General features: G+C 45.1%; 1 protein-coding gene across 1 annotated transcript in view; it reads right to left on the reverse strand.

Annotated features, from left to right (window-relative positions):
* Positions 1–249: 249 nt before the first annotated feature.
* SRD5A2 (steroid 5 alpha-reductase 2) overlaps positions 250–15,894 on the reverse strand; it is a 56,097-nt gene continuing 40,452 nt past the window's right edge. The window contains exons 2-5 of the mRNA XM_048843660.2: positions 13,064–13,227; positions 8,052–8,153; positions 3,004–3,154; positions 250–1,227 (exon numbers count right to left, since the gene is read on the reverse strand). Of these exons, the coding sequence (XP_048699617.1) occupies positions 1,161–1,227; positions 3,004–3,154; positions 8,052–8,153; positions 13,064–13,227 (484 nt within the window). The 3' untranslated portion in view covers positions 250–1,160. The remainder of the gene's footprint in view (positions 1,228–3,003; positions 3,155–8,051; positions 8,154–13,063; positions 13,228–15,894) is intronic.

The raw sequence follows: 15,894 nt of genomic DNA on the forward strand, positions 1-15,894 counted from the left end.
GCCTCTCCCCGCGACCTCTCTCCCGCTTCACCTCCCAGCTCCCTGGCGGAGCAAAGTTCTCCGGGGAGGCTGCGCTGCGCGGTTCTGAGCACTCCCTTTGCTACTGCAGCTCTCCGGGGCGCAAGGTGGAAGTTTCGCCGGGGGCGCAAAATATCCTGCACTGGCTCTGGTGGCACCCCCAACACTATTCCTATAAAAAGCAGTTACAGACTGTGACAGCTCACTGTTTTACATAGACTTTATTGTACTGTGTATAAAATTGAATACAATCAATCCAAAGGCAAGTTTCAGAGGCACATAATGTGTGTAGTCTGTGGGAGTCTGACCTTTGTCTTCCCCATCTACTGGGATAATTATTGTGATCTATGTTATGGTCTAATAAGTAACTAACAATATCAGGGTCTTTTGGGAATTGTGTTCCTATTGGAACTGGTGAAACCTTTGGAAAAATTCCTTACCACCTTCTGAAATTAGCAGGAGACACGCTGGGCTTCTGTGGAAATTCAAAAATGTTCCTGCGTCAGTTCAGAAGATGGAGAATATCTGACAATGTTCTCCTCGGACAAAATTAACTACTGGCATCAGAGAACATCTTCATTCACTAGAAGATGTCTTATGTGGTTTTTATTTTTGTCCTACTTTCAGCACCTCTGGTCTTTGTAAGAATAGCAATTTACATGTCTGAAGAGAATCTGGATTTTCAAGTCAAAAATCCTGAGGTAGCTGTGAATGCTTTAATAAACAACATAATGATCCCTGATGGTGAAATATTAGTAGTCTAGCCATAGAAAAGTTATTGTTTAAAGAGGTAACTCAGATATTGGGCCTGATTTTCTACTCTCATACATCAGTGTTAAACCAGTGTAACTCCATTGACATCAGTAGGGTTACATCAGTTTTACATTGGTGTAACTCCATTGACAATCATGCCCATTGTTTGGCAGGGCTCCCTTTGCACATTCAGCTATGTCAGTGTCGCCAAATAAAGTTATCTGTGGTACATACTGTAGTTAAACACAAGAGTGTTAGTTCGGAATTACATTATTGATCATTTAAACCAACAATATCATGTTACACAAGTTTTTTACAGTGAAACCCCAGTTTAAAATTAGGCTGTGTAAAAAACCCCTAAAAACCAAAGGAGTCCTTATTTTCAGACTTTAAAAAATGAAAGGAATCAGGGCTTTCCTGGACTTTGGATAGTCTGTAAACATCCTGAGATAGTACCTGAAAGACAATAAATGAGAGTGAACCTGCATGTATGCCCAGAAAACTTCACTTATTGCTTTAATAAAGCTTAATCTTCTTCCATCCTGAAATCCCCTTCAAAAATGCCTCACTTTGTAACCAATTTCAGTAACTGCACAAAAGAGACGTTTTAAAAGATTTACACAAAAGTAACATTAAATATCAAAACTTAATATAACGTTAAAGTTATGACTTAAATCTGAATTCTTCTTGAATATCTTTTGTAGCTCTAAGGGCAAAATCCCACTCTTATTCACACCCGTGTCAATCCAAAGTAAATTGCTAGGATCTGATTCACATTTACACTATAGCCCCTTTACACTGTTGTGGCAGCCAAAAGGGGCCTTTAATGTGAGTGGGAGATGTAATGTAGCTTACAGTCATTTTAAGCTCCTTTACATTGCCAGAGCTGTGTAAGGGGTTTAATGTAAATGACAGTCAGGCCCATTGACTATTTTGGAGTTACAGTTTACTGCTGTCCTTATTTCACCCTAAAATGTCCAGGTATGGATCACTATGGTAGCTAAGAACTGCTCCTGGACTAAAGCACTTTCCTTGACTGCTGCCTCATGGAAGCTCAAGAGGCTTGTAGGAATGCTCAGCAATAGAGGCTGTTACCTTTGTTGATGGAACACTTTCTTCCATTTCAGTGTTGGCTACATAAGCCACATTAATGAGGTCTGATTTTCAGAGGATGGATGGTCAATACTTTCTAAAAATCAGGCCCCATTAAGGTGCTTCAAGTTGGGCCCCCAAAAATCAGTGTACCCCAAACCATAAGTAACTTTTAAAAATGGAGGTTCTAGAATAGGGTGGACAAACTTTTTGGCCCGAGGGCCACATCGGGGTTGTGAAACGGTATGGAGGGCTGGGTAGGGAAGGCTGTGCCTCCCCAAACAGCTTGGCCCCCGCCCCCTATCCTCCCCCTCCCCCTTTCCGCCCCCTGACTGCCCCCCTCAGAACCCCCGACTCATCCAACCCCCCCTGCTCCTTGTCTCCTGACCCCCCCTCCTGGGACCCCCTGCCCCTAACTGCCTCCCCGGGGACCCACACCCTATCCAACCCCCCCTGCTCCCTGTCCCCTGACTGCCCCGACCCCTATCCACCCCCCCACCCCCTGACAGGCCCTCTGGGACCCCTGACCCATCCATCCCTTCCCCACTCCTTGTCCCCTGACCACCCCCTTCCAGGACCCCCATCCCTAACTGCTTCCCTCCCGGACCCCATCCCCTATCCAACTGCCACCCCGCTCCCTGTCTCCTGACTGCCGCCCCCGAACCTCTGCCCCATCCAACCGCCCCCTGTCCCCTGACTGCCCCCTGGGGCCTCCTGCCCTCCCTCCGTCCCCTTACCTTTACCAGGCCGCTCAGAGCGGCGGGACAGGCTTATTTGAAAGCCTTGGAGGTGGGTGGGCGCAAGCCACGCTGCCTGCGCTGCTGCATCACTGCAGAGAAGGGGGAACAGCAGGGGAGGGGCTGGGAGCTCAAGGGCCGGGCAGGACAGTCCCGCGGGCCGTAGTTTGCCCACCCCTGCTCTAGAAAATGTAATAGGGAATCAACTGAAAACTCCACTTGCTAAACACCACCACATCAAGCTTTTTCCTGATGTCCCCACATTAAATGTTCTTTTCATTGAATAATGAGGCATTTCTGCTTCCATATACAGTACTGAGCATTTCAATTTTATCTTGAATCCGCCCCCATCCCAGGGATTATGCAACTGTAGGTGAGCATGAAGCAATCTTGGTTTTGATACCTGTGATGGTGATAAGCACGTGGCCCAATGAAGCACAGTGTAAAAAGTGCAAATGCAAAGGCTGGTAAGGACCAGGTTGCTGTGGCATAGCCAAACCATTCCACTATCTCACCAAAGAAATTAGCTCCAGATACATATGTGAACAGTCCCCCTGCATTCAAAAAAAGTCACAAGTGCATATAAGAAGAGTGAAAACTAATTACCCTCATTTCAAGTCAACAACAAAACATTGCAGGGTGGGGACTGTAAGTCACACTTTTCACATTTAGAAGGCTTGATTTTCCTCCCACTGAACCCATGTAAATCAATGAATAATTCCAAAGCCAGTAGAATTATACTAAAGTAAAACTGGCACAAGTGAGAGGAGAAATAAGTCCACAGACTTCAAACCACTTTACAATCATCAATTCTCACAGCTAGAGACAGGGCTGAACCTATTTCACAGATCAAACTTGGTGGAATAGGGCCTGTGTTATTCAGATGGTCAATCTAAACGATTGAATGGTCTCTTCTGGCCTTAAAAATCTATGAATCTATAAACTTCGGGGAGCTCAAATTCTGGATATATTTTGGAGCTAGAGTCCATTGCTACTCACCAAACCCATGTTAGGGTAAATTAGTAACTGAGGCAGAAAGAGGTTACCAGAGGCAACAAGCCAACAGAAGGAGTCAGAGTCAAGATCAGAATTAGAACCAGAAAGATCCTAGATCCCCATATTGAGCTCAGACCACTTCTCTCTCAAGGACAAGACACTCCCAAATCACTTCTCTCTAAAGAGGACAGAAGATGGAGCAGGAGAGGGGTTGATGACCAGGTTTGGCAATGGCAAAACATAGATCCAGAATATTGGTCAGGGCAATTTTTACACGACATGCCACAGATTCATCAGGGGAACATGCCATAGGCAGGGGAGCATGACACAGAAGTCTTCAGCTCTTTTGCCCTGTGGTGGGTCATTTCCACATGCCAGTCAGAAAGGAGTTAAAGCACTCCTCTGGGCACAATCAGCATCAACCCAGCACACCTGTGCGGCTTGATTGCTGCTCAGTGCAGGATGGCGCTCTGAAAGAGCAGGACTGCAACTCAGAGTTTCCCTGAGCCTTGGAAGCAGGGGGCTGCTGACCAAGAATACAGCTTGAGAGTCTAGGCTATTGAGGGCCCCTCAGAAAGGAGGAGTGTTAGTACTTCTTTCTTTTTTTCCCCCTCTTTGTTTTCCTGAAGGCCTAGGTGTAGTGACAGAGGTATAGCAGTGGAGAATGCTTATGTCCCAACCCTGACATAAGGGTAAATTAGAGGGAGATTTGAAGCCTGTGCACATGAGAGACAAAGAACCCACGTAGCATGGATCCAGAGCAAGTGCAAGTGGCTGACATGGAGCCAGCCAGAGCCGTCAACCCAGCAACGGGAGTTTCAGCAGCAACTGTTGCAACGGGCCACGCAACAACAGCTCCAGACAACCCAACAACAGCAGCTGCTATCCGAGATGGCGACCCAGCAGAAAGACCTGCAACAAAACCTGGTACAACAGTTACTTGTGGGGCAACAGGTGGCCCGGGCAGCCAGGGATCCAGCGGCCAGTGAAGCTGACTAAGATGGGGCCTGATTCGTGTTTTAAAAGATTTACACTAAAGTAACATTTAATGCAGGGGTCGGCAACCTTTCAGAAGTGGTGTGCCGAGTCTTCATTTATTTATTCTAATTTAAGGTTTTGTGTGCCAGTAATACATTTTAACGTTTTTAGAAGGTCTCTTTCTATAAGTCTATAATATATAACTAAACTATTGCTATATGTAAAGTAAATAAGGTTTTTAAAATGTTTAAGAAGGTTCATTTAAAATTAAATTAAAATGCAGAGCCCCCCCGACCGGTGGCCAGGACCCGGGCAGTGTGAGTGCCACTGAAAATCAGCTCATGGGCCGCCTTTGGCACACGTGCCGTAGGTTGCCTACCCCTGATTTAATGTAAAAGCTTATTATAATGTTAGAGTTATGACTTAAATCTGAATTCTTTTTCTGATTTGTGTTTTAAAATATGACCCTGGGGTTTTCTTGACCACTTTCAAGCAGGACCAGGAACAGGCCTCCAGAGCACTTGGCCCTTGTATTCGCCCCCTACCTGACTGACACAGCCTGCTGAGGGCTTGACCCCGTGGCTGCTTAGGACAGGGCCGTCCCTAGTGGGGTGCAGGGCCTGGGACATAGGCACCAAGTTTCTAATATGCCAGGGGGTGCTCCCCCTGACTCCGCCCAGGCCCCACGCCCACTCCACCCCTCCCCCAAAACCCCACCCCTGCCCTGCCTCTTCCCACCCCTGCCCTGCCTCTTCCCGCCCCTGTCCCTTCCCCGCCCAGTTCTGCCCCCTCCCGTGAGCGTGCTACACCGTCACTTCTCTCCTCTCCCTGCCAGCACTTCCTGATGCAGTGAAACATCTGATCCACGGTAGGTGCTGAGAGGGAGGGGGAGGTGCTGATCAGCGGGGTCCGCCGGTGGGCAGGAGGCACTGGGGGGGGGGGGGGGAGGTTCTCATAGCGTGACTCCTCCTTGCCCCCCCCCACCTGCCTGCCCATCTCCTGTTCACCTCCTCACCCTGCTCGCCACCTGCCTCCCACCTCACCTCCCCGCCCGCCCACCTGCGGAGCTTCCCAAAGCACGGGGCCTGAGGTTGTTGCCCCAATTCACCATACCCAAGGGACGGCTCTGGTTTGGGATTACACACTGATTAAGACTGCCATTCTGGACTTTCTCTGTATCAGCAAAGAAATGCTCCTCGACCACTTCTGTACGCAAACATGTCCCAAAGGAGTCCAGCCACAGGTGATGGCCCAAAAACTGAAGGACCATTGCTGGTAGTGGTTACGGTCGGAGGAGAGAACTGGAGTACTTGTCCAGCGGTTCATACAAATATTCCTCACTCAGGTATGGGAGTGGGTACTGAGGCATCCGCCAAGGTCATTAACAACGGTGATACAAATGATGGAAAACTTTTTTGCTGCTATGGAACCCCCAGAGAACAGATGGAAGGGGACAACCTAGGGCTTAGACGCTGACCCAGCCTGATGTGAAGCCTGGACAGGTGAAAGGCACCCCATGCTGGTCAGGGACAAATACCCTTGTCTTCAGTCTCTCAGTGAGTCCCAGCAACAGGCCAGAAAGGGCCCAGATAAAATCTAACCAGGACAGTTGATTCCCAGCCCTGCTAATGAGTAGGGGTTACTACGGACTTAGATGCCAAACCCCTACAACAAGCAGGGTCATCGCTGAACAAGAAGATGGGCTCAGACCACAACATGGTGATATTTTTCTCATGTAGGCGACTGGGACACATCTGAACAGAATGTCCCATGATGGAGTGCGAGTATACCCAGATGTGGACAACAGAAAGCAGAGCAAGGAAGAAAGAGCCCGCCAGAATAACAGTACTTGGATTGATTAATGGGACAAAAGTGCGTGGTCTGTTGGACTCCAGATGTAGTCAGACCTTGATCCAATCTCCCCTGGCTGCTGTAGAAGGGATCGCAAGTGAGATAATCTTCCTCCAATGCATTCATGGAGATGTGATGGCCTTCCCCAGCTGATGACTATAGTTAACTGTTGGTCAGCATATGGATGCCCACCTGGTAGCTCCTTCCTCAAATATTGGCACTACCCTGTCATTACTGGTCAGGACTGGGAATATTTCTGGGAAATTATTCACAAAGTAGGAAAACTGGAGACTGTGACCTCTGACCTAATCCTGGCACCTGGCTCAAGATCCATGTGACTGCCATCCAGGTTGCAGACAGAAGAGGTAACTGGGGGATTGCCATTAGCACTGCAGGCACTCGTTGTACAGAAAACAGGATGGCTCTAGCACACAGAAAGGGAGCATGACCAGCGCTAGGGCCCAAGAGGCAGCATCCAGCTGCAGAGTCAGCGGAGCCAAGCAGCACCCTCATTCAGCTGGACAGATCTACGCTTGCTGAAATGGTGGGGGACAGTGGCACTACACCCATGGGCATCCCCAGCCCGGCATCCACCCCCATACAGTTTCCCATAGCTTCCCCATCATTTTCTGCAGGGAAGCATAGAAATTCTGCAGAGTGACATGAATTCCGCATGCGCACGGTAGTGCAGAATTCCCCCAGGAGTATATGCTATGATACTTGTCTCTCCAACCCTATATTTTTAGAGTACAACATCATGCAGGAAAGAAACACAGCAATGAAGACTTCTTTTGTGGGAAGTGGGGGAGTCACGCTTGGATGATGGGATTCTGACCTCCATCATAAGGGGGGAGGGTATGTGCTGGGGCAGATCCTCTGGGCACAGTCAGACTTGACACAGTGCACCTTGTGAGACTTGGCAAGCCTGGAAATGGGCAAGTTCTTAAAAGGGAGGATCCCTGCTCAATGCACGGCAGCACGCTGAAGGAGCAGGACTGTAACTCAGAACTCCTGGCCCCCCGGAATAGGAGGTTACTGACCAAGGCTTGAAAGTCTTGGCTGCTCAGGCCCTCTCAGAAAGAAGGAGGGCTGGTACTTTCCTCTTTGGCTTCTTGAAGGCCTAGGACTCTGCTTTTTTATGGGCTGTGAAAGCAGACTGAATTTTTGTTTTAACTACTTTAACTCCCCTGCCAGGGGGCAGATGTCCTGAACTCCAAGACAGGAGCAGCACCTGCCCTGCCCCAAGGGGGCGCTAGAGAGGTATAGCCTAGGACACTTCCAAACCCACAGCTGGGCATCCCTCCAAAACCCAAGCTGTGCAAAGTTCACATAGAAAGTGTTCTTCAGGACTCAGAGGGTAGGAGTGGCCTGCTGAACTCTCTCCCCGTCATCACTTCTCCCCGGCAAAATTTAGGCCAAAGATGTATGATTACCATTCCTCTGCAATTAATTCATGCTGTAGGGGGGTACATCTGAGTCAAGTATCCATGTGGAACTAATGGCTCCAAATAATTTTAAGAGCTTTGTGTTTTGATGTATATTTTACTTTTGCCAGCCCACCTCACCCCCCTACTATTTATCCAGTTGTGCTTCTCTTTTTGGGTGAGGGGCATAGGGAGAATGTACCTTGTGGAATCTTGTAAGTATGGTCTCCAGGTTTCCTTAGCTGGCGTAGCAGGATGTCACTGTGAATATTGATTCCCATGCCAAACAAAAACAACAGAACACCTACAGAATGAAAATGAGATATTGATTGGCATGATAGCTCCTGGTCTGGCTAATTACAGAATCATAGAAATGTATGGCTGAAAGGGACCTCAGAGGGTCATCAAGTCCAGCCCTCTATACTGAGGCTGGACCAAGTGTCAGGTCAGCTGGGCAACTAGCCTTGTTGGAGCAGGAACAGGCTGGGGCAAGAGCAGGGACAGGCTGGAATAGGAACAGTCTGTCAGAACCACTATGCCGCTGGAAGTAACCCTGACAAGATAGTGACATTGAGCAGCGTGCTTTCATTAGGAGTCTATATATCTGCTTTGGGGTCACTTGGTTAGACCCTTGGTTGTGGATTGGCTGGAACCTTACTATTTGCAGGAAATTACTTCAGATGACTCATCAGGCTCAAATCTTCATCACACTAAGTAGACCTAGACCACCCTGACAGGTGTTTGTCCAATCTTTTTTAAAATCCTTCAGTGATGAGGATTCCACAACCTCCCTTGGAAGACTATTCCTGGCCTTAAATACCCTTAGAAAGTTTTTCCTACTATCTAACCTAAATCTCCCTTGCTGCAGATTAAGCCCATTACTTCTTGTCCTACCTTCAGTTGATGTGGAGAACAATTGATCGCCATCCTCTTTAAAACAGCCTTTAACATATTGGAAATCTGTTATCAAGTCCTCCCTCAGTTTTCTTTTCTGAAGATTAAACATGCCCAGTTTTTAAACCTTTCCTCATAGGTTATCTAAACTGTTTATCATTTTTGTGCTCTCTGCTGGACTCTGCAATTTACCCACATCTTTCCTAAAGAGTACTCTAACTGAGGTCTCACCAGTGCCAAGTAGAGCAAGACAATTACCTCCCAGGCTTACATAGGACACTCCTGTTAATATACCCCAGAATATTAGCCTTTTTCAGAGCTGCATCATATCCAATTTGTGCTCCTCTATAACCCCCAGATTCTCTTCTACAGTACTACTGCCTACCCAGTTATTCCCCATTTTGTAGTTGTGCATTTAATTTTTCCTTCCTAAGTGCACTACTCTGCACTTATCTTTCAGACCAATTTCTCCAATTTGCAATTTCAGACCAAATTCTCCAATTTTGAATTCTAATCTTGTCCTCCAAGTGCATACAACCCCTCCTAGCTTGATGTCATCTGCCCAATTTATAAGCACACTCTCCACTCCATTATCAAAGTCACTAATGAAAATATTGAATAGTACCGGACCCAGGACTGACCTCTGTGGGACCCCACTAGATATGTCTTCCCAGTTTGACAGTGAACTATTGATAACTACTCTTTGCATATGGTTTTTCAACCATTTGTGCACCCAATATAATTTCATCTAGACCACACTTCCCTAATTTACTTGTGAGAATGTCATGTGGAACTGTGTCAAAAGCTTTACTAAAATCAAGGTATATCACATCTTCCCCCTCTCCACTAGGCCAGTAACCCTGTCAAAGAAGAAAATTAGGTTAGTTTGGCATGATTTATTCTTGACAAATCCATGCTGGCTATTCTTTATAACCCTATTATCCTCTAGGTGCATACAAATTAATTGTTTAACAATTTGTTTCAGTATCTCTCCAGGTATCCGAGTTAGGATGATTAGTCTATAATTCCCTAGGTTCTCCTTGTTCCCTTTTTTAAGATAGGTATTATGTTTGCCCTGCTCCAGTCCTCTGGGACCTTGCCCTCCTTCAGGAGTTCTCAAAGATAACTGCTAACTGTTCTGAGATTGCTTCAGCTCGTTCCTTAAGTAACCTAGGGTGAATTTCATCAGGCCCTACAGAGGTGAGTAGACCCAATAGATGCTGCTCACAAAGTTTCAGGAAGCTTATGGTGCAGGTACCTTGATTGCTATAAGTGGGATCGGAAAGGAATTTCCCCCCAGGTCAGATTAGCAGGGACCGTGGGGTTTTTTCACCTTCCTCTGTAGCATGTGTGTGTGGGTCACTTGCCAAGCTTATCTGAGTATCTTACTTAACCATATCCCTGTGATTGCGGGAGCCTCAGGCCCTGGTGCACCTTGATTCCTCCTATTCTCTGCTTGTGGCACATAACAGTCCAGTCTCCTGTGGGCTGTAATTCTTTGGTCTAATTTCAGTCGTTGTGCTTAGTGTGGGGGTGCTGGGTGGGGTTGGTGGCCCGTGGTATACTGGAAGTCAGACTAGATGATCTAGTTGTCCCTTTTGGCCTCAAACGCTATGACTTGAACACATCTAACTTATCTAAATATTCTTTCACCTTTTCTTTCCCTATTTTGGCTTGCATTCCCTTCTCCTTTGTTAATATTAATTGTGTTGAGTATCTGGTCACCATTTAGCTTCTTAGTGAAAACTGAAGCAAAATAGGTATTTTTTTTTTATAGTAGACAATCATTTGTATATGATTATAAAATTCATCTTATGATCAACAGACCCTGCCCTGAGCAGTGACAGGGGCCGGATATGGGGTTGTGCAGAACTTGGCTGCTGTAGTTGGGATAGGTCACAGAAGGATGGCGGCTAGGGTATATGGGTGGGTGAGTGCTGGAGGGCATCTAGGATGTGGAGAGGTGGGTGCTGGGCAATGCTAGAAGTCTGGGGGAAGGTGGTTAATGAATGTTGGAAGGTGTTTGGAGACACTGGATGGGCGCTGGTGTGTCTGGAATTGCTGACAGGTGCCTGAGGATAACTGGGTGGAAAATTGAGGGGGTATATTTGGGGGGAAACGGGACCACCGAGAGTCTGGCAGGGCTGGGCATCTGGAAGGGTTAGCTGGAGGCTAGAGAGTGTTATCTGTCTGTGAGAAGCTAGGGGAGCCTGGCACTCCCAGAACTGGCATCTTCTCCCTGAAGTCTGCTGTCTGGTCCTTCTCTCGCAGCTGCTTCTCCCACTGTAATTCATCAGGAGGAACAGAGTATGTGGCAGATTGTGTATCACAGCGACTCCTGCTGGCTGCTGGACACAATTACAGACATTACTGCCACTCAGCTGAATTAGCCACATCTAAGCAGGCCTGCGGGAAAGTGTACTGGGCTGCTAAGTGCATGACTGTCATGTGAGATACATTATAGTTAGCAGGTCAGTGTTGGTTGTCAGGGCTAGGTCATGAGCACCTGTAACATCTTGGCTACAAACACAATCTTCCTGTCTGACGCACAAGCTTAGGAAAGCCAATCTTCTATTAACAGAGTACTGAGAACTGCTAGCTAGAAGAATCCATTGACCATATCTGTTTGGCTGACAAGCTGGAAGTATTTGATCTGGGGATGGAGAGCCTCTGAAGCTTCATTCCAGGTCCAACAAATTCAGGTGACATGTGCTACCTTTTGGACCACACTATAGCCTGAGAGAATCATCTCTGACGATGATCAGGAGGAAAACAAGACTGTTTATTTGTGTGTGAAAATAGAGTGTAGGTGTTATGCTAAAGCCTTACATTTTTAATAGCAGCAAGTTTGTGAAAGTCTGTATGAAAGGATACTTATGTAGATTTACTAGCCAATAGCTTTTTGTTTACAAGTTATTTAATACTTCAATACATTTATATTTAATACTTAAATACTTCAACTACACTGTTTTTCTTTGTTTGCATTAAATATAAATATTTGTTTATTGGGCAAATTGTGTGGTACTTTCTTTTTCTGAAAGTGACTGGAAGCTGTTACACCAAAATTCAGGGTTTTTATACTGTGTAATGCTTTCTGAAAAGACAACTCTGGCTTTGCTTTCAGGAAGGGGTTAAGCTGAGGTGCAAGAAAGGGGAGTATAATACTAACTGTATATAACTCACCCCCACCTCGCCCTATGCTGGCTCTGCTGCTGACTTGTGGTGTGACCCTGGGCAAGTTTCTTCACCTCTCTGGCCTCCCCACTCTGTTTTGTCTATTTTGACTGTAAACAGGGGGAAACTTTTGCTAGGTTTGTTCTGAGTGTCTAGCACAATGGGACTCTGACCTCAGTTGAAGCCTCCAGGCATTACTGCAATTCAAATAGTAAGCCACGAGATCTTTCTGCAGAACATAGATCCCCAGCATGTTGCAGAATATATAGGGCCCTAGTTATAAGTAAGGCATTTTATATAAGGCAAGGTTTGCCTTATATAAACCAAAAGAAGGTTTGCTCAACCGCCCGCCCCGCCCCCCATTTATCATCATTTCTTGTATTCACATTTTTAAAAATCTTCCCTTGAGCTGAGCACAACATGAGTAACAACATCAACTGGCTTCCTCTGCTAAATAACTCACTCTCAGTGAATTTCCAGGGTCAAATTCAGCCTGCATACTACATTGCTGAAGTCAGTGGAGTTGAACCTACTTACACCAGGACCAAATTTGTTCTTTAGACTTTCCATGTGCCTCAGGTGGAGAAGGAGGTTAGTCTCTGAGGCCGTGTTTACATAGGGGATTTGCCCTGACTTCATCCACCAGTGACCAGCCATCGGTGTAGCTGCATCAGTGCAAGCCCCTCATATGGGCAAGGAAAGCCACAAATTGCATCAGCGGAGCTTGTGACTTTGTTTTGTCCGCAGCAGTGCAACTCCAATGGCCAATTGATGGAATTAGGGAGAATCCCTAGTGTAGACAAGGCCTGAGAAGTTCATTTGGAATTTGCAACTCCTCAGGCCTTAACAAAAGTCTAATGTGGTGCCAAGAAGGATATAGCAAGGCTAATGATCTGAGTCTGTGCTTTAATAGCTGGTGTTTTCAAAGGTGGCTGCTTGGCAAAAAGCTACTACATTTAACTCCTCTATTTTCATTGTGAAAATGGTTCTTTTTAGTCTTTACATCTGGGCCAGCAGGCAGGTTTTGTGCTGATTCCTGTCACCACTGACTTTGACTCACAAGTGCAATAAAGTTTAGAACACAGTTCAAAATGCTTACAAACTGCTTGGAGAGTAGATACTGGAAATCCTGTAGTCTGTAATTACCTGATGTAAATCTGAAGTCAGTGAACCAATCTTTTGGGTATTGAGCGCAGTAAATCATGTAGTACCCTTGAAGGAAACCATTATAGATACAGAATAGTATGCCAAAGAGAAGTATCTGCAGTGGGAAAGGTCTGCCTCTCGTGAAGAATGAGTAAATAAACGTCCTAAGGTAGATAAAAAACACAATCAAACCAGAAGTAAACACCACATATCAACACATACATAAATAGATCTTGGTAAAATGCTGGGTTTAAAAAAAATAACATTTTCAGCTTATGTGTGCTAACACTACCCTAACATAATTCTTTTACTATTTTTTTTCCCACTGTGTCTTTATTAGGAAGTTTATAACAGGTTTACAAATCCTAACCGTGTAAATATTAGTGACAATACAGTGATCATTACAACAGTGAGCTTTTGTTTAGAGAAACATTATACAGTGATATAATCAATGGATCTCTCTATTTAATGGGATGTTACCATGTTACAGTGTGAGCATCTTTACACTACTCATGATATGTCTACTAATAGTTTCTGTATTGTAGAGAAACAAACCTTACTAAATGTACTGGATGATCAAACTAAGTAAGACTACATTAGCATAAGTAATACAAATAACTACCAATGAGAACAAGTAGCATTACAGAAATGTATACTCATCTATAAAATGCAACATTCCCTAGTTGTCTGAGCAGAGGACTCGGAGCTAGGAGTGCCTCATTTAGACATCATCAAGGATCTACAACCTATCCTGAAGGACGACCGATCACACTCACAGATCTTGGGAGACAGGCCAGTCCTTGCTTACAGACAGCCCCCCAACCTGAAGCAAATACTCACCAACAACCACACACCACACCACAGAACCACTAACCCAGGAACCTATCCTTGCAACAAAGCCCATTGCCAACTGTGTCCACATATCTATTCAGGGGACACCATCATAGGGCCTAATCACATCAGCCACACTATCAGAGGCTTGTTCACCTGCACATCTACCAATGTGATATATGCCATCATGTGCCAGTAATGCCCCTTTGCCATGTACATTGGTCAAACTGGACAGTCTCTACGTAAAAGAATAAAGGGACACAAATCAGACGTCAAGAATGATAACATTCAAAAACCAGTTGGAGAACATTTCAATCTCTCTGGTCACTCGATTACAGACCTAAAAGTCGCAATATTACAACAAAAAAACTTCAAAAACAGACTGCAACAAGAGACTGCTGAATTGGAATTAATTTGCAAACTGGGACACTATTAAATTAGGCTTGAATAAAGACTGGGAGTGGATGTGTCATTACACAAAGTAAAACTATTTCCCAATGTTTATTCCGCACCCACCCACTGCTCCTCACACGTTCTTGTCAACTGCTGGAAATGGCCCATCTTGATTATCACTACAAAAGGTGTTTTTTGGTTTTTCTTCCCCTCTCCTGCTGGTAATAGCTCACCTTAACTGATCACTCTCGTTATAGTGTGTATGGTAACACCCATTGTTTCATGTTCTCTGTGTATATAAAATCGTCCTACTGTATTTTCCACTGCATGCATCCGATGAAGTGGGCTGTAGCCCATGAAAGCTTATGCTCAAATTAATTTGTTAGTCTCTAAGGTGCCACAAGTACTCCTGTTATTCTTGAGAAAGTCAATTGACCTCTCTGCCTTGGTTTCCCTCTTTATAAAATGGAGATCACATTTTCTATCCACCCTCATAGAAGTGTTGTGAAAATTGATTGGTGTTTATAGTGCACTATATGAATGCTAAATATTGTTGACTTCTGACACTAGTGTGCCATTCTGACACCAGTGTCCCGCTCTCCCAAGTGGAAGCAGAATTCCAGGGCCTTGCAAGTTGGCTCCTCATTGGATAAAAAAATGAGTGAAACAGAATCTGGGCATATTCTACGTATAACTTGCTTAATTTACAAAGTCCTGAAACAAGATGGTTAAACAGCACACAAGGAACAACTCTGCCTCAAGAGTTGACTCTAATCAGAAACCAAGGCAGAGACCAAACTCCCCTGTTGTTCACACAGCACTTTCTAATCTACACAGAACCCTGTAAAACTAAAAAACTACCATAAACATTTCTTCCAAGACCAAAAACGTACTCACAAACTATGAAAAATTACATGGGAGACTGTAACAGCAGCATCTGATGGATGCCTGCCACAGCAGTATTATCTTCTTTCACTAAAAGGATCAGTTTATGATAGTTTTATGTCCTCATTATTGCCCGTCTGGATGGCACCCTCTGAGGTCTGATCTAGCCATATCTGTAGGGTATTCCTCAAAAGCCAAGCATCTACATACATACAAAAAGAAAAGGAGTACTTGTGGCACCTTAGAGACTAACCAATTTATTTGAGCATAAGCTTTCGTGAGCTACAGCTCACTTCCTCAGATGCTTATGCTCAAATAAATTGGTTAGTCTCTAAGGTGCCACAAGTACTCCTTTTCTTTTTGCGAATACAGACTAACACGGCTGTTACTCTGAAACTACATACATACAGTACATCAAAGTACTGCTAAAAAATGCCTCAAAGCCACTTCCCAAGGTCTTCTACCTACAACAGAAAGCTTTCTTTTAAACACCCACAGAAACATCTGCATAGGAAATAGTTTTATTCCAATCATTGTTGTGATGGTACCCTTGTTCTGAGCTTCAAGACTACCTTAAAAATGTGGTATTTGTGCCTTGACATAATTCTCGTGCAGAACTATTTATTTGTGGGGACAAATCTTTATACTAGGATCCAAATAATATTTAGAGCCCTGGAAAGACTCCTGGTCTGATTGTTTTTTTTGCAAAATTCATGTAATTA

Source organism: Caretta caretta, chromosome 3, assembly GCF_965140235.1.
Source record: "Caretta caretta isolate rCarCar2 chromosome 3, rCarCar1.hap1, whole genome shotgun sequence".
Lineage (NCBI taxonomy): Eukaryota > Metazoa > Chordata > Testudines > Cheloniidae > Caretta > Caretta caretta.